The sequence below is a fragment of the Stylophora pistillata genome, chromosome 3, assembly GCF_964205215.1.
Source record: "Stylophora pistillata chromosome 3, jaStyPist1.2, whole genome shotgun sequence".
Taxonomy (NCBI): domain Eukaryota; kingdom Metazoa; phylum Cnidaria; class Anthozoa; order Scleractinia; family Pocilloporidae; genus Stylophora; species Stylophora pistillata.
The window spans coordinates 42,735,607-42,759,894 of NC_142521.1; the positions used below are offsets into that span (position 1 = coordinate 42,735,607).

The window sequence follows — 24,288 nt, forward strand, 5'->3', positions numbered from 1 at the left end:
ATAGAAAACTGAAACACCTTCCCGTCCTGTGAATGGCGCCACACGGGGCGAATTCCCAGATTTTAATTTGGTTCGGAGGAAACGAAGAGGGAACTTTGAACACCAAAAGCAACGGAAACGATTTTATTTTTCCAAAATCCTTAAATTTTTTACTTAAAGTACAGTTGAAATACCTTTTTGCTCCATTTTTAAGCCTTTAGTTTTCGCCGCGCGGTTAACTTGAAAGAACTTCAGAAACAGTCGTCTAGAATTCCCGAAACTACTCGCCGAGAAACGTTTGCCGGTAAACCATTCGGCTGTACCTCGTGGTTTACAAAGTTTTTTTGTGTTCTCCCAACATCTCGCGTGGTTTATAAGCCTGTAAAAAGATTAAAAGGTTTGGTTTTTTACTTTAAATATAAGTTATCGCAGGCGCAAATCTTACTTAATTCTTAAAGAGTTACCATGGTGTAAATCTCTATGTACGCACGGCCGTGCATACATTCTTTAATCAGTGCATTTTTACTGTTACAAGCCGCGACTTATGTAAGGCCAGGGTTTTTTTTTAGCAGTTCTAAATAAGCCGCAGCTTGGATAAGACGCAAAACCACTTGTGTAAACTAACAGTATTACGGCTTGTTTGCGGCTTACGCAAGAAGCTAGCTTACAAAAAAAATGTTATTCAAAGACATGAGTCTGCTGCTTAGAAGCGAAAAACGAACGAATGTTTTGCAAGTACAAGACCCGTGTGTAGATTTACCATGCTTAAATTGTTGTTTACTAGAATACACGGCCAAAAAATTTCGTGAGCTTTGTGTTGACAATTTTGAAATTGTACTCTTTTGATATCAAAGTATTCTCTTGAACGATACTTTTAGACCATATCAACACTTAAAAAAAATAATGTTTGAAACAGTAGACGTCAAGTTATGTGTTCGCGTCTCGAGCAACTGAGAATAAAAAATAATCGAAAAACTTGTAGCTATATCGGGTCAAGTCATGAGGTACGTGGCGGGAGTCGATCGAAAGGGATTGGATATTGGGCTACCAAGAGTTTTGGTAAAATGATGTTGAAATTCTTATTCTTCTTAATTCAATGACACGATACGATGGAACTCTCCCTATTCTTGGGCTCCGAACATGGGAATAAATACTGTCAATCCAGTTAAAAAAAGAGACGTTGAATATAGAGGGTTTGCCTAGCTCACAAAGTCGTGTCCTCATTATGATGGCAAGAAATTTGCGAGTTGATGAAGCTATGTATCTGGTTTCGCAGCCAATTTGTATGCTGATCATAATTAAGTATAATTCAGGCTGTAGGGGAACATAATCTGTCTAAAAGGTCTCTGAGTGAACTTGTAGAGGTGGTAGAGAACTTGCTGTATTTACTGCGCTGTATCTGTTTTGCCGGAAGAACTGGCAGAGGAAAAACTTGGCTTGGCTCTTATCCTCGTTTCGCTTATCTTTTGAATTTCAGACCAAGCTGCGTTTAAAATTTTTATCATTTTATCTGCCATCTTATTGTTTTCATTCGAGACCGTTACCTATTTTTTTACTCATATTTTTGTAGCTTGTTCGTTCACATCAGCTGAACGCAATCATAGCATGGTCGCTAATTCACTACAATGTCAAGCTTTGACTCAGTTTGGCTGCATGTTACTGAGCCCAGCTTTAATAGTCCATTCACATGCATGACTACCCCAGATCAGCGGAAAAAGCGTACGCATAAACGATGAAATAATGGGCTTCTTTGTTTAAGCTCCTTACAAGAGACTAGGGACAAGCAAAACAAGCAACATGGCGGATGGACACACTGACAGGAGCTCCGCCTCAAACGTTTCTGACCCGTCCTCTAACTTGCACTACGAAGAGAATTCCTCTGAATTCGAACAGCACTTATCATACAACGCTCATTAGCAAAGGTTTAGCTGGAATGGAACCCTTGAAGAGCTTGAAAGTTTTGTCGATACAAAACTTTTGCGGCTGATCGATGATGGCTACAGCGATTTCAAGACAAAGAAGTCATACAACAGCTCTAGTGTTATCCTAAAGCCATCAAATGTAACACTTAACTTCTACCGAAACACCAAGACGCTTCAAGTGCAAGGGAAAGCTGCCAAAGATGTTAGAGACATTCTTAATGAACTGAATCAAAATAACTTGCTTGTTGCGAACTTAATAGTAGATACTGCCGAGCACAACATCGACTCCGCTATGATCAACCAAGAATTCATTTCTACATTGAACAACAGCTTGATAACTGACCAGAATGACCTTTAAATCTTTAAAAACGAAATTGACAAACTTTAGAAAGCTATCCTTGGGTTTCACCCACGTGACCAATACCTTAGCAACGGTTACTATCCGCCATCTCGGTGTCCCTCGAGCGTAAACAAACCGTATCTAACGAAGAGTTCATGTGAGAAAGAAGGGATGGTTTTATGCATTGTTGTTGGCTGTTCGAGCAAAAGTGGAAAGCATAGACTAAGGATTTTTTCGTATAATAATTTAATAATATTATTATTTCTATAGCGCAAAATTCATTATATATATGATCTAATGCGCTATACCTAAGATCATCACAAATCAAGGGGAAGAACAGGAGATACTAGAAGTTGTTGTATTGTTCGAGGCTTGCGGCTGTTGTAGATCCTCGATTTTTTGGTCGAGCTTTTCTTTGAGCTTCTTAGCCGATGGAAAATCGATGTCATTAGCCCTCGCATACGGCACTTCATTGACCTATGTCGGCAAAATCCATGAGCATTTTACCTGACTGCAAGTAAGCTTGGGGTGTCACGAAAACTCACACCCCGAGAACTCAGACTCCTCGAAAATTCAAGAGATAAACTCGACTCATGATCACTCCTGGTAATCCCTCGTGTATTTTGACCTTTTGGGTCTTCATCCAACTGAAGCAGCAAAAGCAAGGCCGCAAGTTGCACGTTTCGCAAAATCGTCCGATGGTTGAGTATTAAAACATTTTAGAGTGACACAAGACTTCATTTAGCTTAGATTTCCTCCATTTTTCCCGTTAATTTTGAACTTTTCATTCACAGTCAACGGGATCAAATGCGCTCGCTCCAACACCAAAGTATTAAAATGTGGCGTGATTTTGACGAGCCGAAAGGGAGTTTGTTTACCTTTTTGTACTTCGTCGCACAGATCCTTGTTGTCGCTCTGTTAAAATTCTTAAATATTTCGCGATAATAATGGATACAAACAGAGACTCAGCCCACCAGTCCCAAAACGAAGACAATTTTGCGACCCTTGGGCTAGAGTTCTTAAATGAGGCAGAAAGAGAAAAACAACGCGAAAGAAGACTCGGCATCAGCGCCGTCACGATTCGCCTCACTGAAGAATCACTCTTGATATTGTTGTCCGTCTTTCGCGTCGGATTTGTTGCATTATTCCACCGGTTATATTATAAAAAAATTGGTTCATGCTTTATGCTATGCACTATCGAATTATGGAGCACTTCGGAAGCTTGGAGAACACTTCGAGGGACCTGAGTTTTCGGTGTCTGAGTTTTCGTGACACCCAGCGACCTTGCCATGAATTCCAGTAGTTGCCTCTAACATAAATAAAACACTCGCGATATGTGGGCATGACTCAGCCAGTCCAGCTTTGCATCCCAAGCAATGGGCTGACAAAATAGTCCCATCGTTTTCGGAAATGACCCAAATGTTCACTAAAGGATCATTCATATGCTGTGAATGCCAAACTCGTGCTCTCACGGCATACTTGCCGGCGATTACTTTGCCTACAACTGAGGTTACAAATCCCGACACCATTTGATTAAACGCCTCTAGACTCTTGAACGCCTTGAACTGCTTCTTAGTGTAGAAGCTGGTCTCAAGAACGAGGTAACTCAGCAAGTCCGACGCTTCTACCGGAGGCAAGCATTTTGGACTGAACTTCTCGGCTGGTATGCTTGTAGGGTCAACCCCAATGACAGAGATCTTTTGCAAACATCTTTCCTTCCAACTCTCTAAGCTTTCGGCATACTCAGAGAGCACTGGGATACCTTAAGATGAATGCCAGATACTTTTATCGCTTTTTTCTTCCTGGATATTCATGTAGTTGGCGAAATAATACGGCGATAAGAGAGAGGGCTTCACTATAGAAATCGACTAATTATTCATAAATTTGACGCTCGAGGGACACCAACATGGCGGACACTAACTTCAGCAAAGCTTGTGACGTCACCTGAAACCCAACAATAAACGCCATTCAACGAAAATTTGAATTTTCCGCGAATCTGTCCCAAGTGGATGCGTTGCAACGTAAAATTGATGAATACAATTAACAATTATTCTTTGAAATCTAGGCGAATACTGGCTAAATATTCCCGAAAGCCACTATCCCCCGAGATTGAAAGGAATGATTGTTTTAGTATATACACACGAAGTGATCTGAACAAAATTAAAAGGAAGCCATTTAAAAGCAATTTCTGCGAGTTTACGTCCGCTATTTTGTTTTTCACATTATCCACTCGCTCGGAGGTGTACATTGTTGATTATTAAAAACTGGATCATTGGATAATGCGGTTCAAGACTTTTTATTGGCTTAGCCATTATGGTATATGAGCCAATATACCATAATCTACAAATATGGTTAGCGCACGCGTCAGTTTAAAATTAAAAGGGAGCTAAAAAATTGAATGAAATTGAATAATTTAATTTAACGTTTTTAATAAAACAATTATTCCACTCGTGTTTGTTGGGTATGAGATGATTATAGCCAACGAGGCTCGTAGCGCCTCGTTGGCTATCTTATCATCTCATATCCAACGCACGCTCGTGGAATAATTGTTAATTAGCCCGAGATAGCTAACCAATCAGATTGCTTGAAGCGCCAAGATCACTGAGTGTGTATATACTAAATTGAAATGCGCCGAGCACAAAGTAAAGATCCAAGAACTTCAACAAGAAAGAGTAAGTCTGATGGAATCTATTAAAGTTCTCTCTTCGGATCAATCGGTAGGTTCACGCGATCACAACCAGCCTCTGATGACTGGCGACCCGTTACCTCAAACAAGTCACGAGGGAAGAAGAAAAAGAAAGGGAAAGTCAGTTCCCAGAACCAGCAACTACAAATGGAAAAAAACAATACTAGTGGGAACGGCCGAAGGGAGCAAAGACCTAATGAAGATAAAATTATTGTTGAAGATTCGATTGTCAAAGGATTACGCAAGGACTTATTAAGTCGGGCGGCTAAACGGCGCGTAACCATGAGAAGTTTCCCTGTTGCTACAACCGCAGACATGGAGCATTATCTACAACCAAGCTTGGCTACAAAACCGAAGGCGATAATCCTCCATGTCGGAACAAATGGTCTGAAAAATTCATCAACTGCGCGGGATGTGGGAGAGAAAATCGTCGATCTGGGGAATATGATTGCTACAAACTCTCCCAACACTACTGTAACCATCTCCGCAATCACACAAAGATTAGACGAAGAATCGCTCACGAAGAAAGTAAAGGACTGCAACAAAGTTTTAAAAACATTTTGCAATCAGAATGGCTGAGGCTTTGTCGAACACTTGAACATCGACGAAACATGTCTGAACAATCATAAACTCCATCTCAACAAGAAGGTATTGCTATTTTAGCGAGTAATTTTGTAAAAATGTACTTCATTGATACGATTCTTACTTGACAACTGTGTCGACACCTGACCTCACTACCACCTCTGGTGCCCGGTTCAGGTCAACTCTAATGCCAACATGTCGTGGATTCAAAATGGCTAGTTTGAACATAATGATGAACTTCGTGTTTTTCTAAATGATCAAAACATCGACGTTCTAGCCATAAATGAGACCAGGCTAAATGAAAGTATTTTCTATCGGGAGGTTAAAGTCCAGGGTTATGATATAATACGTCGTGACAGGTCAACAAATGGTAGGTTAGGTGGTGGCGTATGTTTTTACATTCGTTCAAACATAAGCTATCTTGTCCGCACAGATCTGGACAGTCAGCTCCTGGAAATAATATCAATTGAAATTCGTAAACACAACTCAAAACCCTTTGTTATTACTTCATGGTAATTTTCTCGCTTTCTCCGCTAATTGCAATTCAGAAATCGAGGCGTACAGTAGGAAAATAAGGATAGAAATGACGAATGAATAGTTTGAGACAATCTAAATTGGACTTCTTATCGCTTGGCAGTTGGGAAAGATCGTAACTGTCTTTACATTATTTGGCAAAAGCAATGGCTTTCGGCGAAATAAAGGAAATGGCAAAAGATATATTCATGACTGCCTTTGCTTACTGCTCTCATCTTTGACTTGGATCATTAAATCTCATTCTACGGAAAGGAAAATCCTTTGCAAAGGTCACTCGCTTCTAAATTGCATTTTCGGGTCATTTCCGGCATCTGTGGAAGTATAACGGGTTGAAAATTCGAATAATCGACGATAAATTGAATTTACTAAACATGGTAAATCAATTGCGGTCAAAGCAGAGAGACTTGTGGGTTATAATGCGGCTAAGAACTCTCATTCCAGAGAAAGTCAAACTTCCAGCTATATCGAATGGCAATTTTACCACATTTAACTTACTGTTCCGTTGTAAGGCATTTTCTGAAAGCTTCTGATACACGTAAGCTAGAGAGGATCCAAGATAAGGCTCTTAGAGCTATCTACCGTGACAAAGTGCCAAGTTATGAAGAACTGCTGGCTGCTGCTGGTCTCCCGACACTGTTCAATCGAAGACTCCAAGATATTGCCATTTTAATGTATAAGGTTAAGAATAACCTATGCCCACAATATATTACCAATCTTTTTAAAAGACAACAAAGTAACCATGATCTCAGAAACGCTGATTTTATTTTGCCGAGATTCATCACAGTAACGTATGGAAAACATTCAGTGAAGTATTTAGGTCCAAAGTTATGGGACAGGATACCCAATAATTGTAAATCAGTTAGTTTGAAGACTTTTAAAAAATACATTAGAAATAGGGATTTGAGCACCTTAATTGACGTGGGCAGTGGGTGCAAATGTCATCTGTATTCAACTTGAATGTTAACTACTAGTTTTACAGTTTTACTATGATACATATATTTTTGATATTCATTCCTTCTGTAAATAGCTTTTATCTTGATTCATCCCGTATATAGTTTTGATATATTGTAACTTATCTTAAGTGTCCCCAATTAGCAGCAATGATAAATCTATATATAAACATTGATAAAGTTATGATGATGATGACGAAATGGTTATTGAACTATAGCGAACGCAATGGTAAATCACCTGGCTTCAAACGGCCAGGAGTCCGGCGGAACATAAGTTGCATTATTCCTTGTCTTAGTTCTGGCATCCGCATGGCGTAGATTATTGGATTTATAAGCGAGTTGGCCATAAATATTACCACTATCGTCCTTCTAATAGGAAATGCAAACCGCCAAGCAATATTGTCAGCGAACTTGGGATAAAAAATGCTAACAACCTGCTGTATCATCACTGGTAACCAAGTAGTTACAGACTACTGCGCACTTGCTGCGGTACTGTGACGCAGTCGACGATTAGAGCGGACCTTAACTAGAACAGAAACTGAAGAAACAATGGTCATAGAGAGTAAAATGAAGACAGGTGCAAGCGTTCCAATGTGGTGGCCAGCGGTATCTTTGAGCAAAAGAAATCTTACTTTTTCGGCGGCAGTAGTTAACCAAATGCAAATGATTACCACGCCATAAACCCATTTCTTAATGAAACGATGCTTGAGCGGAAAAATGGCTGCATGTGCCCTCTCAAGTGAAATTGCAGTAAGGTTTACAAGCGAAGCACTAGAGAAGACCTCCTTTAATACTATTGTTGATAGATGAATTTTCCGAGTGTACTCCCACAAATCACAGACACTCCCTATCCACAAAATTTCCAAGGGCCCAGAAACTACCCCAATCAAGAGATCGACTACCGCCAGATGGCTAATTAAATTTATTAAAAACTAGATCATTGGATAATGCAGTTCAAGACTTTTTGTTGGCTTAGCCATTATGGCATATCAGCCAATATACCATACTCTACAAATATGGCAAGCGTACGTGTCAGCTTAAAATTAAAAGGGAGCTAAAAATTTAATAAAATTTAATAATTTAATTTAACGTTTTTAATAAAACAATTATTCCACTCGCGCTTGTTGGATATGAGATGATTAGAGCCAACGAGGCGCGTAGCGCCTCGTTGGCTATCTATCATCTCATATCCAACGCGCGCTCGTGGAATAATTGTTAAATATACTCCGCCGCTGTAGCTGGTGGTTTTTCACCAGTGCAATAATGGTGATCATATTAAAGACGACTATGGCCAGATATTCAATGATGAACACGAAGAGCCACGGGATGCACTGTGATGCTGGAAGCACTAATTCCTTGCTCGTGTTCGTCCCTGTGCTGTTGACTTTTACTGCCAGCCGTCAGTAAGGTCTCGTGCGTGATTGTACTTCATTAAAACAGTTTCTTCTTACCTCTCACCGGAGATAAAAAATCAACTCCCAATATTCAAATTTCTTTAAATACAACAACAAGTCGATCATTTTGTACGCTTAAGAAAAGATACGATACGTTGTTGATGCAGGCGGTCAAGGAGGCTAACTTCAGTAACAACACTCAAGAGGGCAGAAATCTAAATACAATCCAAAAATAGCAAAAAGGAAGTTATTTGATTAATCCAATATTGGTTCATCTACCGACTGTTGTTTACTGTTTGCGCCACATTTCCTTGGAGAGTTCAAGAGCTGTTGTGAGGAATGTGTTTTTACTCAATTTCGTTTTCATGACAGAAGAACGGATAATTAGGTGTTACAATCTTTGGTATCGTCCGTTTTCATTTGTCAATAATGATTCCCCGTGCGAAATTTGATGAAAGCAATCTTGTGTTCCGGGTTGGATATGAATATTACCTATGAAGAGATTGTATTCATTTCCACATTTCATCCCAGACGTGACTCATCCAAGTCCAATGACATCACAAGGTTATCACTAAGTAAACTGAAGATAATTTAATGGGCAACACTTGATACTAAATTTATCGAGAATTCTCCATGCAAACACCAAATATTGTGTGGAGAATCGATAACTCAATGATCGATTGATTAGTTCTAAAAAAATACCTATATGTTAGCGTCATGAGTAGTATACTGCTTGCACTAATCATATCACAGCATTAGGGTACGTATCTCACTCCAATCAGATCACTGCAACAGGGTATGCTCGTACCAATGAGATCTCAGCATTAGGGTATGTATCTCGCACCAATCAGATCCCTTAGAATTCACTGGGGTATGTATCTCGCACCACTCAGATCACAGCATCAGGGTATGCTTGCACACCTATCAGAGAGTTAGGGAGTTTCCCACTTGCCAATCACGTTGTGGTATGTCATGCGGGCTCATATAACCAGTGTAACAGTTCATGTCCTCATGTTATTGAAATTCAATTCTATAAACCCTAAGAGTTACTAGCAGGAAATGATCCACAACTTAAAGTGCTCCTGATTGATCAATACGTTCTCAGTCAGCACCATATGAGATGAGCGGAGAACAGTAAATAGAATTCGCAGTGTGATGTTAAGATGTCAAGGTTTCAACAGAGAAGACAGCAATTTGTAAACAGCAGGGGAAAGAAGAGATTTATTAATTTATGATGTAAAAACACTTTTTTTAGCGTACCGAGCGATGTAGTGCTCAGGGCTAGTTTAGTGGCTTAAGGATAACAATTCCCAGAGCATTTTCAATAAGCATGTTTGATCGATAATCTTGCTTTTGCCTTGTGATTGCTGTTTTGGCGAAGGTTGAACAAATCGCCTCCACTACCATGTATACCATGAAACACATCCATTCCTTTGCTTCAAGAGATCTCAGTTGACCTTGTGTTTAAACGGTATTGCATATAAAATTAAATGGTTACTTGTCACAATGGTTAGTCTTTGCCCTGTTCAAAGACATTCTTGAATAAATAACTTAAACACTCCAACACAATCTAAGATATAATTTTCTCAGTGGTTTCCGTGACGCTGACATCCAAAATCACTTTATCATCGCCTATCGCTGACGCGTGAAAAACAAAACAAAACAAAACTTTTCCTTGTAGAAAAATCAGGTAAATGCGCTTGAGTGCGGTAAAATTTAAGGCAAGTGGCACCAAAATCCAAAACAGTATGAGAGCTTCCGATAATTGATCGGAATATCAAGCACTTGCCGGCGGAAAATACGCCGGGTACTCGGGCTTATGTGCCTTCAGCAAGCGGAGATACATTGTTTGGCTTCTGTATTATAGTTTTATAAATACACAAATTCGAGAGTCTTCCGATGCAAAACACAAAATTTTATTTATTCTGTATGCTGAATTTAATTAAGTTTCAAGTCAAGTGGACTATTCGAAAAATATCGACTCGTGGCAAAACACTCGTCTGCACAACTAGCACAATATATTCAGAATTTCTGTTGGACTTAGATAACAAAAACTTGGGAGTTATGACTATTTCTCTCTTAATGCACATTACATTATGTTCGAATTCTTACCAAATAAATGACAAAATAACCCTTTAGCCCCCTTAATACGTTATTTTAATTCTTAAACTCTCAAGGAAAGACTTCCGATCCACCTTTTTAAAAGTCAAAACTTTCTTGCAATTAGCATAAAAATTTTATGTTTAACCAAGACACCCGTCGCGCTGAGAACTTTATTAGATTATCAGCAATTTTTATCCGGATAAAGTATTGAATCATATGCTGATTAATTCTTACAGTCTGAACTGAATGAAAACTAATCAAAGATTACGGAGACGAAGATCATCCTGGTTTGAACTGTTTGGAGTCTGGCGAAATATGATTTTCATTATACCTTGTCTTAATTCTGGCAGCCGCATGGCGTAGATCATGGGATTTATCAACGAATTTGCCAGGTACAACATCAACACACCTCTGTACAAGTGATCGGCTAATCGCCGGTTAAGGTTTTTAAGTAACTGGGGGTTCAAACTGCTTAAGCTTCGTCCAATTATCAATGGAAACCAAGTAAATATGGATGCAAGAGTCACGATAAACAACGTATTCGTTAATTTTCGATCCTTTACAGTTGATGCGCTGTGATTTGGGAGACGATGACAGAAACGGACTTTGACAAAAATTGAGATGTAAGAAACAGAAATTACAAAAAGAAGAACTGCAAAAAACGAAAAATACATAATGTGGCGGCCTTTTGTGCCTATATCTTTCCCCAGTATAGCAGCGGTCACAGATATTAACCAAGTTACACCAACTATAACTCCATAGACCCATTTCTTAACGACATGATACTTGAAAGGAAAAAAGGTTGCATGCACCCGCTCTAATGAAATAACCGCGAGATTTAAAAGTGACAAATTAGGGAGGGACTGCCCCAATGCTATCGTAAAATAATTCATCCAAGAGTACTTCTTAGACCAGACTGTGTCCTCCCACAGATCACAGAAAGCTCCTACCCTGTTAATAAACACAGGTCCAGCCACTGCTCCCACTAGAAGATCAACTATCGCCAGGTGGATGATCAAGCATGTACCCCTGCGCTGCAGCTGGTGCTTCTTCAAGAGTACAGCAGCACTGACGGCATTAAGGATGACTATGGCCAGACATTCAACGATGAGCAGAACAAGCCACGGAATACACTCGGATTTAGAGTACGACATCCATTCCTTGTCACTTGTGGTATTAGGAGTAATTTTTATGGTGCTGTTAGCCATTGAGTTCTTGCCTGTGTTGATAAGACACCTGATGAACTTTAAAAGGAAGGGGGAGAAACAATAAATAATTACGGAAATAATTAAGTGTTATGGGTCAAGCAAATCGTTCAAAATGTTTCTTTAGGATATAACATACCTTCGATTTTATATCACAAAATATCAGTCTAAGCAGTTGAAGAAACTCAGACAGCTGATCCAGTTGCCAAACTATTTCGGCAACAGCTTCAAAGTTGTCAGTGAATTGTGTTTACTGAATCTGTCCAAGATCACACAAAGCTAACTGAATTCGTTGTTAATACAATTTCCTCTTATATCGCATGGTAAAGCATTGGTAACAACTCTCAAGAGGTCAGAAATCTGATTACAGTCCAAAAATAGCAAAAAGAAAGTTAATCGAAATATTGTTTCACCTACCGGCCGCTGAGAGTTTCAAGTGTTGTTGTGTGGATTGTGTTTTTGCTCAAATTCACCTTCAATAAATGGTTCATTCCATTTTTTAAAAAGTCAAATAAAGGTACAGCTTTCACTAACTCTATTCAGCTTTCATAAGACCCCCCTACGTGAATCGAGGTTAAAACCATTATTTTAAAAGAATCAGTTAAAGCATAAGACGAATGTGAGACGGAAATCAGTGATATATGTGCGCTAAGTCCGGGAACTACACTGGCTAACTGTTGAGTCACGGATTATATTTAAAGTTCTGCTCATCACTTTCAAGATTATCCATGGTAATTTTCCAGCTTACTTGTCGTCTCTCCTACAACAATACCACCCACAACGAGGCTTACGCTCATCCTCTAAACTACTTTTCACTGTCTCTACTGTGAACTTTGTGACATATGGTGAACGTGCCTTTTCTTTCTCCGCACATGTATTGGAACAGTCTACTGGATTCTGTTAAAAAATACAACGTCTCTTTCATCTTTGAAATCTGCCCTGAAAACACTCTTGTCTCGGAAATTTCATTCTTGAGTTATTTTATGAGGAACTGCAGCTAGTTTCATATCAACTGATTCTCAATTAATTATTTCCTCTATTTTATTTATCACTGTTATGAGAAACATTTTGTAGGTATGAACTGATGTATTACTATTTTTCTACATAGTGATGTTGATATATTATTTACATGTGTATCGCCACATACAGTTGTTTCCAGACATAACATATCAGTGACTGGTGACGTAAGTGGGTTTGGAAAGAGCGTTATTGATAACTTAGACACGTCGTGCGCTCTGATTTGTCAAAACTCCATTGCATATTTGCGTGTATGCCCATAGAAAACTGAAACAACCTCCCATCCTGTTAAATGGTATCACACGGGGCAAATTCCCAGATTTTAATTTGGTTGGGAGGAAACGAAGAGGGCACTTTGAACGCCAAAAGTAACGACAAGGAGTTTATTTTTCCAACATCCTTAAATTTGTTTTTCAAACTGCAGTTTAAATAACTTTTTGCCCCATTTTAAGGCTTTAGTTTTTGCTACGTGGTTAAAGTTAAAGAACTTCAGAAATTCTCGTCTAGAATTTCCGAAACTGCTCGCCGAGAAATTTTGCAAACTATTCGGCTGTGCCTCGTGGCTTACAAACTTTCCTTCCTCGTGTTCTCCCAACATTCCGCACGGTTATAAGCCTGTAAACGGATGAAGAGTATTATTTATTGCTTAGATATAAGTTATCGCGGGCGCAAGTCCTACTTAATTCCTCAGGAGCTACTATTGTGTGATTAACAATTATTCCACGAGCGCGCGTTGGATATGAGATGATAGATAGCCAACGAGGCGCGTAGCGCCGAGTTGGCTATAATCATCTCATATCCAACAAACGCGAGTGGAATAATTGTTTTATTAAAAACGTTAAATTAAATTAAATTTAAATTAAATTTTAAGCTCCCTTTTAATTTTAAGCTGACACGTACGCTTACCATATTTGTAGATTATGGTATATTGGCTGATATACCATAATGGCTAAGCCAATAAAAAGTCCTGAATTGCATTATCCAATGATCTAGTTTTTAATAAGTCTCTTTATTAAAAACCGGATCATTGGATAATGCAATTCAAGACTATTTGTTGGCTCAGCCATTATGGTATATGAGCCAATATACCATAATCTAACATCTGTACCTTGTAACATCCGGTTTCTTCTTACAAAATAAAGTCGAGAAGATTTGTCTAATATCTTAGGGGCGTTTTATTTTAATAAAACAATTATTCCACTCGCGCTTGTTGGATATGAAATGATTATAGCCAACTCGGCGCTACGCGCCTCGTTGGCTATCTATCATCTCATATCCAACGCGCGCTCGTAGAATAATTGTTAATTATTAAAAACTGGATCATTGGATAATGCAATTCAAGACTTTTTATTGGCTTAGCCATTATGGTATATGAGCCAATATACCTTAATCTAATATCTGTACATTGTAACATCCGGTTTCTTCTTACAAAATAAAGTCGAGAAGATTTGTTTAATACCTTGGAGGCGTTTTTTTTTTAATAAAACAATTATTCCACTCGCGCTTGTTGGATATGAGATGATTATAGCCAACTTGGCGCTACGGCCTCGTTGGCCATCTATCATCTCATATCCACGCGTGCTCGTGGAATGATTGTTAATTACTCCATAAACCCATTTCTTGATGAAACGATGTTTGAACGGGCAGAATGTTGCATGTACCCTCTCTAATGAAATGGCAGCGAGATTCAGAAGAGAAGCAAAAGAGAAGTGCTGAAATGTGTTCTGCACTAGTAGAGAGCTAGCTCTGTTAATCTCCCAGGGGTCACAGTGACGCCCTAACCAGTAAGTAAACGAAGGACCTGAGACTGTGTCGACTAAGAGATCGACTGTCGCCAGATGCCAGATGGATGATCAAGTATGTACTTCGGCGCCGTAGCTGAAGCTTCTTCACGAATACGATAATGGTGATGACATTAAGGATGAATATAGCCAGGCATTAACCGATAAACACAGAAACCCATGAAATGAACTCGGATTCAAGAAATGGCAAGCCGCTCTTATTGCTCGTGTCAAATCGCCAAAGGATCTAAATCAGAACAAAACAGGTACTAATAATATGATTATGGAATAAAAGTTCTTTCTAAATACGCAAGTAGTTTCATAGAAATTTAAATTGTCTTCCATAGGTTCAATCGATAACGGCAAACTAATCTTGCTCAAGGTGACTTCAAAATTGATTCATAGAGAGCATAAAACTTTAATTCAATTGGTTTTCGTCTAATGTATCTTGAAAATGGCATGAAAAGTAAAACACGATCACAAACTTTAAACTTCTTTTTACATAATGTAAAAAGCGATGATGTTCGTTTGTAAAGATTGAGAAACAGTCAAACCAAGGCGATTACCCAGGACACGAACAAGTTTCTCGCCGCAGGAAAGTATCTCAGATTTATTAAATGATCGATCTCGTTACGATAAAAAGCTTGTATAACACTCTCAGGCTAAAGAAGTTACCTTGAATGCAGAACTAGATGAAGTGAATAAATGGATTCTCAGTCATTTTCTTTTTATCAAAAAAAAAAAAAAAAAAGAATTTGTAATTTTTGGAACTGATGCTAGGCTTTCTAAAGTTACTGACACGGTAGTTGTCAAAATAGGTGATTATGAAATAAATAGAGTTTATGATTTTAAGTATTTAGGCATCGTTCTTTACGATAGTGTTACGTGGATAGACCATGTTCGTTATGTTATTTCTAAGGTTTGTTAAAGAGTTGGTGCCTTAGGGCGCCTTAGAAGGAATATCACTATACATGCAGCTCTTGAGATGTATAATTCATTAATTTTTCCCATTTTTGATTATTGCCATGTTGTTTGGTCCAGCTGCGATAAAGCAGATATAGAAAGTCTTGAATCTTTGCAAAGGCGGGCCTCGAAAATTATATTTAAATCTAACTGGGGTACAACATCCACCGACTATCTTAATTTTCAGAGTTTAGAAGATCGCCGTAACGCTCATATTTTAGGCTTTTTGAAGAGGTGTTTAAATAATAGTGTACCACAGTTTTTAAAAAATTATTTTAAGTTGAATAAGGAAGTCATTTCAAGAGAAACAAGAAGAAGCAATTTTATATACTTACCTTCAGTAAGAACTGAGACCGCCAAGAAAAGTTTTTATTATAATGGCTCAGTTGTGTATAATAATTTTTTATTAAATAAGAATCAGTTTTAATTGTTATACTGTACTATTTTAACTTAATTACTTAGTTTCTTATTACTTATTTTTAAAAGTTTTTGTTAGTTTTTATTTCAGGGCTCCTATTGATAACAGATATAACTTTAAGTATTCTGAAGGGATTAACCTAGTTAAATAAAGGTTTACTGCAGTAAATGGTTTGAACCCGGGGGTAACATGTGAAGGTGTAGTCTGATCGTCCGGGTGAGTGTAGTCCTGAGAAGGACTGTTGTCGGTGGCAGTGACTGACGTTTCGACAACCTGTGCGGAAGTCATCATCAGAGTCAAGTGAGTGATTGTTGTCAGTAGAATGTTCTTATTCCAGTTCGTGTGAAATGATCGGTTGGTTTTGCCGTGATGTTATTGGCTGTAAGACTCAAGTGACGTAAGTCGGTCGTGATTGGTCTGTTTCGGTCTGTCGGTAAAGCTAGGTTGTTCTTTTTCGGTCGTTTGTGATGTTTATGTCGTGAATGAGTCGTTTGTATGGGGCGGGTAGTTGTTGACATCTGTTTAGGGGAGTCTGTTCTAAGTTAGTAAACCAGTCGAAGAAAATGGCAAACTTCCTTTTCTAGACTGCCTGGTAAGCCACAACGACAACTCATTACGAACGACAGTTTACAGGAAACCGACACACACCGACAGATTACTAGACGAGTCATCCTACAACCCTACATCACACAAAGCCACAACTATCAGAACTCTAACACGACGCGCACAACTAGTATGTGACTCGACAGACAGCTTATCCGACGAGAACAAATACCTTCACCGTGTTTTTACGAAGAACAACTACAACAACGACTTCATCCGACGAAACACTCACCGACCCACTACCACTACCGAAACAAACGACACCGCAACCCCTACGACTACAGCAACCATACCGTACATAAAAGGTATGTCTGAAAACATCTCGCGCATCTTACTACCCTTCAATATCCGCGTCGCCCACAGACCTATCACCACACTACGTCAGTTACTAACCAACGTTAAAGACAAAGACGAACCGAGGAACAGACAGGGAACGATTTATAAGATCAATTGTTCCGACTGCCAAGCCTCCTACATCGGTGAGACTGGCAGAAACCTCACAACAAGACTGACTGAACACAGACGGGCGACGAGGAAAGGTGATGTCAGCAATCACATTGCTGAACACCATCGACTTACCAACCACAACATTGACTGGGACTCTGCGCAATGCCTAACCTACAGCACTGACTATTTTCAACGACTGACTCTGGAAAGCTGGTTTACTAACTTAGAACAGACTCCCCTAAACAGATGTCAACAACTACCCGCCCCATACAAACGACTCATTCACGACATAAACATCACAAACGACCGAAAAAGAACAACCTAGCTTTACCGACAGACCGAAACAGACCAATCACGACCGACTTACGTCACTTGAGTCTTACAGCCAATAACATCACGGCAAAACCAACCGATCATTTCACACGAACTGGAATAAGAACATTCTACTGACAACAATCACTCACTTGACTCTGATGATGACTTCCGCACAGGTTGTCGAAACGTCAGTCACTGCCACCGACAACAGTCCTTCTCAGGACTACACTCACCCGGACGATCAGACTACACCTTCACATAAAGGTTTACTATCTGATCTCAAAAGTGCTCGACAGGCGGACCTAATCCTTTGACTTCCAGAGAGGAATTTTAGGAAGAAGCTCACTCAATAGTCACATATAGCTTTCTTAATAGTTGTGGTCAAAATAAGTTTTGAGGAATTAGTAATTTGCATCTCACACAGCTGGTCAGCTTGACTGGAGAGAGATTCGGCTTCAAAGGGTGTTTCTTTCTTTCTCTCGTTCTGATTTTGCCTTGTGGATTGAAATCAAACTGAGAATTGGATAACCGATCACAGGCAATTAAGTGTACTTAACATGTTCAGCATTCTCCAGTGTTCTTTGACGGTGACAGTTTTAAATGATTATCATGACTAGTCATTGTTGTTTCGCTTTTGTTTCGTGCAGACGTCATTTCAAACAGTGGTTTTCGTGAGGAGGCCTCATATTAAAATAATCATCGCGTAATTACTGAAAGAGGTGTCAGATTGGCACTCTAATGGACATCTCTCTGTTAATATGTTCGTGTATTAGTTTAGTTTATTGCCAAAAAATTAAAATTCTTTTCAGCCATAGGCTGAATTGCATACTTTTCACAATTATGTATAAATATATAAATGAGACTATATAAAATTGCAAAATTTACAAAAAATTCTAAGACCTAAGATATTTACAATTATACAGCAATGGAATAAAACGCAGTCGATGCGAAAACCCTAGATTAGCCCTCGCGCACATAGCCGGAATGAATGAAGACTTGAAACGATCAGTGCGGAAGCGCGGCATGTTAAAAACGCGCTGCCGTCTTGTGTCGTGCGCTAATAGTGAGTAGCAAAGCTTTTTCGCATCCTGCGAAAACGCTAGTTAAGAAAAGTTTTTCGCAAAGTAATCGGTGAGTGGAGAATTGAGAACCTACTGAAGGCTGTGCCACTTGGTACGTTTGTTTCGTTGCATGCAAACCACCTCGAAGACGTCAGTTTCGTGGGAGAGGCTCTTGCTAACGATTACGTTTACGAGAGCGGCCAACGGAACCTTGATCTCACTCCCTTTCCCTAAAATACTTAAGTCAGCGCTGTAAAAAAAGACGAATATTTTGAAAAAGCGCTCAACATAGTATTTTTCGTTTTGGTGTTGAAAAAGCTCAAGTCATAGAGTTAGAAGTCCACTTTTTACAATCGAGCTTGAAGTGATGCTCGTAAAATTAAGATGTTAGCAGCTGGCCCCCCTATCAGCTGAGGATTCCTCGCCAAACGTTCACTAGCTACAACTTTTCAATAAAAAATGAGAAATAAAATTCCAAGTCCTATTCTGACGAATGTTTGTAGTACATCGTTTAGTGGTTGCTTCTCTTGTAGATCACATTACACGAGAACCACAGAAGAATCCTGTCCGTGGAAAGACAGCCCCGAAAAAGAAAACAGTACGTGGCTCATTAAAACGATTTTTTGTCGTTTTAAGTGCCATACTCATAAGTTTGCTTTAGATTCCGAAAAGTATCCAATGAGTCTCTAGTACGAGACGAAAAGCCGCGTCATACTAGCTACAACATATTTATCTCACCATTATTTGACAATTTTTAATCGTATTGATTAAGAATTGACATTGTTGATGATGCCAATGACGATTACTTTAATTTATCGTTTTCCTAATAACTCTACCTGTCAAAACGCTATTAGCGGATGTTGTTTTGTAAATATGAGATCTCATGGGCATCTAGCCGGACGGTTTCGACAATTTATAACGGAACAAAAAGGTGCGTAAAACTGCCGGCTAACAGGCTCTACACCAACAGTAATAAAATACCTCTCCACCGGCTCCTGCACTCACTTATGTTGATCCGTTGCCTTTATAATCTGTCAGATCCCTAAGAGAATGGTTATGGAGACTATCGTGAGTTAGAGCTTTACCTCATGAAACACAATTAATTGGGACAAGAGTATGGTACTCATTTTTGTACTAAACTGATCCCTTTGTTTAAACAACCAGACGGGAAACTTCCACAATAGATTACAAATTGTCGTAACCGAAAAAGGACAAGTTTAAGTCTTAAACAATGAACACATGCTAAAACAATTAAAGCAACGAGGCTGATTCTATACGAAGAAAGAAAGTCTTGGAAATGTTGTTCGTCTGGATATGCTTAACTCAAAACAGCGCCAGCTTGGTTTGATTGAACAAGGATCACCTGAACAATCAACCTTGTCTTACAACTTTGCTATTGACAACAACTTTGCGAAGACTGATTTGAATACATTTTAAGCAAAGCCGTAGTTAGTAAAGGGAAGTGAACATGCTTCTTTTTTCTGGACCAGGCAGTGCTCAATGTTCGTTAGTATGCCAATCATTCTGAACTGACTAAAATTAAGAGACTTCGCATAAATTTTATTTAATTCTAAACGCATGAACATCACCATTGCTTGGTTCTTTGAATCTCTTTAAAATATTGTATCGCAATTTTTTATCATCAAATGTTTTTCTAAATCGCTCCTTCTTCGTCTAATTAAGAATTTCTCGAGATTGATTCTAAGTTCCTAGTTGATTTCGCGAATTCCAAAGAAACAATTTTCGCTTCATTCCAAGCTCTCCGCATCCCTCACATGTGCATTTAATGTTAAGTTTAATTATCATATGTTCGTACTCCTCAGCGCCTGCAATCCCATAGAAAATGTGAAAGCCGACATTTCTAGGACCGGACGGATTAGATTTAGCCGGTCCGGAAAAAGCCATCTGGCCCTGTAATAACATGTTTTCCGTGGATAAGACTTCGCGATGAATTAGATGGACGAGTTTCTTGTTGTAACCCGAAGAAAAAAAATTGAAGTATTTAATGTAGAATCTGTTTAGTATTTTTCCAGTGCGCGCACGTCTTTTCTTTGCTAATACGTCCTACTTACGTTCAAACAAAAGTTTCGAAATTTTTGTTATTTGGTGTTCATCTGATGAAATGCTTGTTGACTGAGTTGGAGGGCCGGAGGGGAAAATTTTTAAGTATTCACGCAAGTCTATTTCGAGAAAAACGTTTGAAAGATTTTATTTCCAATTTTGTATTCTCGTGAGGAAACTACAATGTCTTACTTCTAACAGATAATTACAAAAATTATGAACATGTAGTATAACACTGAGGGACACAGTTGCAATATATCATGATTATGCCACTCAACCTTAGGGTAAAAAACCTTTGAGCTGCTGTGAATCTGAAGTTACTTTTAAATGTTAAAACCTTGTTTTAAAATCAACTTTGAAAACAAGTGAATTGCGCTTCTCCTCCCCTTTCACACGAATTTGATTAAATTTCTAGCTGGTATGTTTGACGACTGTCACCAGCCATTGGCTTGATATTGTACGGAGAAGTTAGATATTAATCAGCGAGAAATCAATAGACTAAAGATTTCGCGGTAAATAAGATTTCAGTGGTAAATCCATTACCTTTGAGGGGTTTGGAGTCCTGCGGAAGATAATTTGTTTTATTCCTTGTCTTAACTCGTGCATCCGCATGGCGTATATTATAGGATTTATTAGGGAGTTGGCTAATACTAATACCGCAACTGTATTATGATAGGTAAAATATGTTTCCTGAGATAGGTTTTCGAATAAGAAGGGATGGAAAGTCCAAATACTCAGTTGTATTACCGATGGAAGCCAAGTGATTAAAGATGAAAGAGTAACAATAAATAATGTATTCGTAAGTTTTCTTTCCCTCACACCTACTGCGCCATGATATTGGGGATGACGACTCAAGCGCATTTTGATAAAAATAGAAATATAAGAAACAGAAATTGCAGCGAGAAGAAAGCCGGCAATGAAATCATTGATTAAGTCACCTCCTACGGCTAACGTGGCGACCGTGGATGTTAACCAAGTTACAGTAATTAAAACTCCATAAACCCATTTCTTAATCAATCTATGTTTGAATGGACAAAATGTCGCATGCATCCGCTCTAATGAGATAGCAGTCAGATTTACGAGAGACGAGTTTAGGGGAATTTGTCTTGATACTTGTTGGAGAACTACCATGTGGTCATACTTCCACAGATTACAGAAACTCCCTATCATGTACATAATTAGAGGCCCTGAGACTGCCCCTACTAAGAAATCGACCATCGATAGATGAATAATTAAGTATGTACTTCGGCGCCTCAACTGGTGCTTCTTCGCAAAGACGATAATAGTAATGATATTAAGGATGACCATGGCTAGACATTCAATAGCGATCCCAACAAACCACGGTATACATTTGGACGTAGAAAGGGAAAACTGGGTCCCATATCTTGCGTCAGTATAACTGTTGTTGGTGGTGTTGTTAGCCATTGATTTCCCGCCGTAATTGTAACTCACCAAATGATCTAATTCAGGAAAAAAATAATCAGCATTAACATTGAATAGTATATCACTTTACATATTCAGGTATTATTGTCTGAATAAATAATCTTTTTAATGTTTTTGGGATGTTTTTACCAGAAATTTAGCAACTGATTCATGCTCAGAGCAAGAGAGAAACATAAGAATTGCTTGAGGTTAAGCCGAGGGCCAAAATTCCCAGTTGCATCCATATTTCGATACACGCACAGCTTAAAGCATGAATCAATTGTTTTATGACAAACGTACAAACTATATGGATATATATGTATATATTTTTGAAAAAAAGGATGTATGACACTAGGTATTCCAAACTGTAATCAGACATACTTGTTTAAATAGCGAAAAAAAAAAAAGCGAAAGAATTTCTACATAAATTTTCCATGCGATTTTAGTTAGACTGGTGATAAGATTTTAGAAAGTTAAAATTTTAGCGAGACTGAACCTTGAAGTCAGATTGACCATCTTCTTTTCCACGTCCGGAAGGTGATACGATAAAAGAATGGATAAAATGAGAGAATAGCTTAATTTGAAAGAGCTAAAGTCCTTAATTGATCTTATGGACCGTGTTTGGTAAATAAACGCTTTAAACAAGTAAGTCAATATCTATTTGAATAGACTTGCCTCTCCACATTTCGGTTATCAGCTTGTTATTGTCCATCTGATTGAAACTTAAATTCAGGAGCACGTTCGATCGGAAATTAGAATTGCCAGTTTGGGGAATTTAAAAATGTCTTGCTTGTGATGTGCGTGTTGACAAACTCAAGAAAGACACAGATAATTACAACTGATGTACTCAACAAAGGACTTTCGAGTATCGTGCAGTTTTGTGGCGTTTGATAATTACAAATTGAGGGAAAATGAGAATTTACCGCCTTCATTGTCTTCCATCACCCATAAAGAACTAAGATTTCAGAGACTCAGTCAGTGTGGGATATTTGCATAGAAATTAAAAAACTATGCGTTTGGGAGGGGCTAAATTGTCCGATCTAAATAGAGAATGAAGGGAAAATATGTAAAGTGACTGTTTTACACAAACGAAAGATTATATAATCTCTTGACATACATAGATACTAAAATATGAAACAAATCACTTTTGCCTTTTATTTTCAAATGCTATCATAATATTTACCTTGGATAAAAGGCAACTCTCCGGATGGATTTAGACTCAACTAATCTGGGTTTTGGGCAGAAAAATTCAATCCTCCAATATCGGCTCAATTAGTTAATAAATATGGAAGTCTACGATCAGGCCAAGTTGCTCTGCAATAATTAATAAGCCTTCATGAAAGTTATTTTATCTATTCCTCTGAGTTTCAACTTACCCCGATACTTAAATCATTCTTTAAACATACCTTAACGGTAATGACCGTCCTTCTAATAAATTGATGTTCACAAGCAAAGTTCAGAGCTTGGATGGAGTGACAATCTTCAACTCGGCAAGGATCATATGAATATGACACATCAACGGTACCAATAACTTCCTTTTATAGGCTGAATTGAATGAATTATCCAGCGCAGCTGAACAGGAACGACAGATAGTTGAGTCACGGATATGGAATCATGTCACCAAACCGGAATATAACTGAGTCTTTTTCATGAGTACATATTGAAATTTAAATAACAGAGCACGTATAGAAGTTTTGCACAGCAGCCATGTTGGATGGCAGGAACAATGAAAATATTTTTGATAAGAAAGAATTTTTTTTCCCATGGGTAAAATAATCTATTGTTCCTGCCATCCAACATGGCTGCTGTGCGAAAGCTCTATAGAGTATGCACAATCAAGCTCTCACGCCATCAGTGTGTTGATCCGCGTATTATTGTTTTATTTTGCACATATGCTCTTTAAGCGGTCCTTAACTCCCGACCGGAAGAAGCCAGTTTTCAATCGTTTAGTATCGGTTCAATCAGTTAGGTGATCTGGAACAGTAGGCCAGTATAGGTATACGCCAAAATTGCTCTGTAATGAATAGTTAACTTGCAATCATTAGAGTGGTTTTGTCTAATTTATCAATGCAACAAAAATATTTGAAAGTAAATGCAACAACAAAAACAAGTTTAAGATCGTAAGATATCATCATTCTTAAAAGTTATATTGAAGGCAGTGGCTGTTTTTCGTATTCGAAAAGTTGATACTCGCAAGGGAAGTTTATAACTTGGAGGGGAAGAAAGTCTTACGCTCGTGACAACTTTGGCATAAGTACCACGTAACGATATAGGTAAATACTGAAAATTGAAGAACAGAGCACGCACACACTATGGAGTTCAAGTAATTGTACAAAGTGCAATTTTCAAAACAGCTTACAATAATTTTTGTTCAGAGTCGATCCGTGAGTTGCCTTGTACATTAATGAGCCGATATTTAACTCGTTGACTTTCTGGAGAAACAAAAACAAAATCTCCTTACAATGTTAATAGACTGTAAAGCAGACAGGTAATGAGAATTGAGCA

At 38.5% G+C, this 24,288-nt stretch overlaps 2 protein-coding genes across 3 annotated transcripts; both read right to left on the minus strand.

Annotated features, from left to right (window-relative positions):
* Positions 1–10,281: 10,281 nt before the first annotated feature.
* On the minus strand, positions 10,282–12,022 carry LOC111331729 (histamine H2 receptor-like). Its single transcript, XM_022936898.2, has 2 exons — positions 11,835–12,022; positions 10,282–11,734 (listed from the first exon to the last, which is right to left on the minus strand). Exon 2 carries the CDS (start codon positions 11,696–11,698, stop codon positions 10,748–10,750), a length of 951 nt encoding a protein of 316 aa, XP_022792633.2. The 5' UTR covers positions 11,699–11,734; positions 11,835–12,022; the 3' UTR covers positions 10,282–10,747.
* Positions 12,023–20,492: 8,470 nt separating this feature from the next.
* On the minus strand, positions 20,493–23,286 carry LOC111331766 (melanocortin receptor 4-like). Of its 2 annotated transcripts, none has more exons than XM_022936939.2 (2): positions 23,190–23,286; positions 20,493–21,821 (listed from the first exon to the last, which is right to left on the minus strand). In XM_022936939.2, exon 2 carries the CDS (start codon positions 21,784–21,786, stop codon positions 20,860–20,862), a length of 927 nt encoding a protein of 308 aa, XP_022792674.2. In that variant the 5' UTR covers positions 21,787–21,821; positions 23,190–23,286; the 3' UTR covers positions 20,493–20,859. The 2 variants fall into 2 exon arrangements, with proteins under 2 accessions (XP_022792674.2, XP_022792675.2); XM_022936940.2 differs by lacking the exon at positions 23,190–23,286 and adding an exon at positions 22,280–23,173.
* Between the last annotated feature and the right edge of the window lie 1,002 nt (positions 23,287–24,288).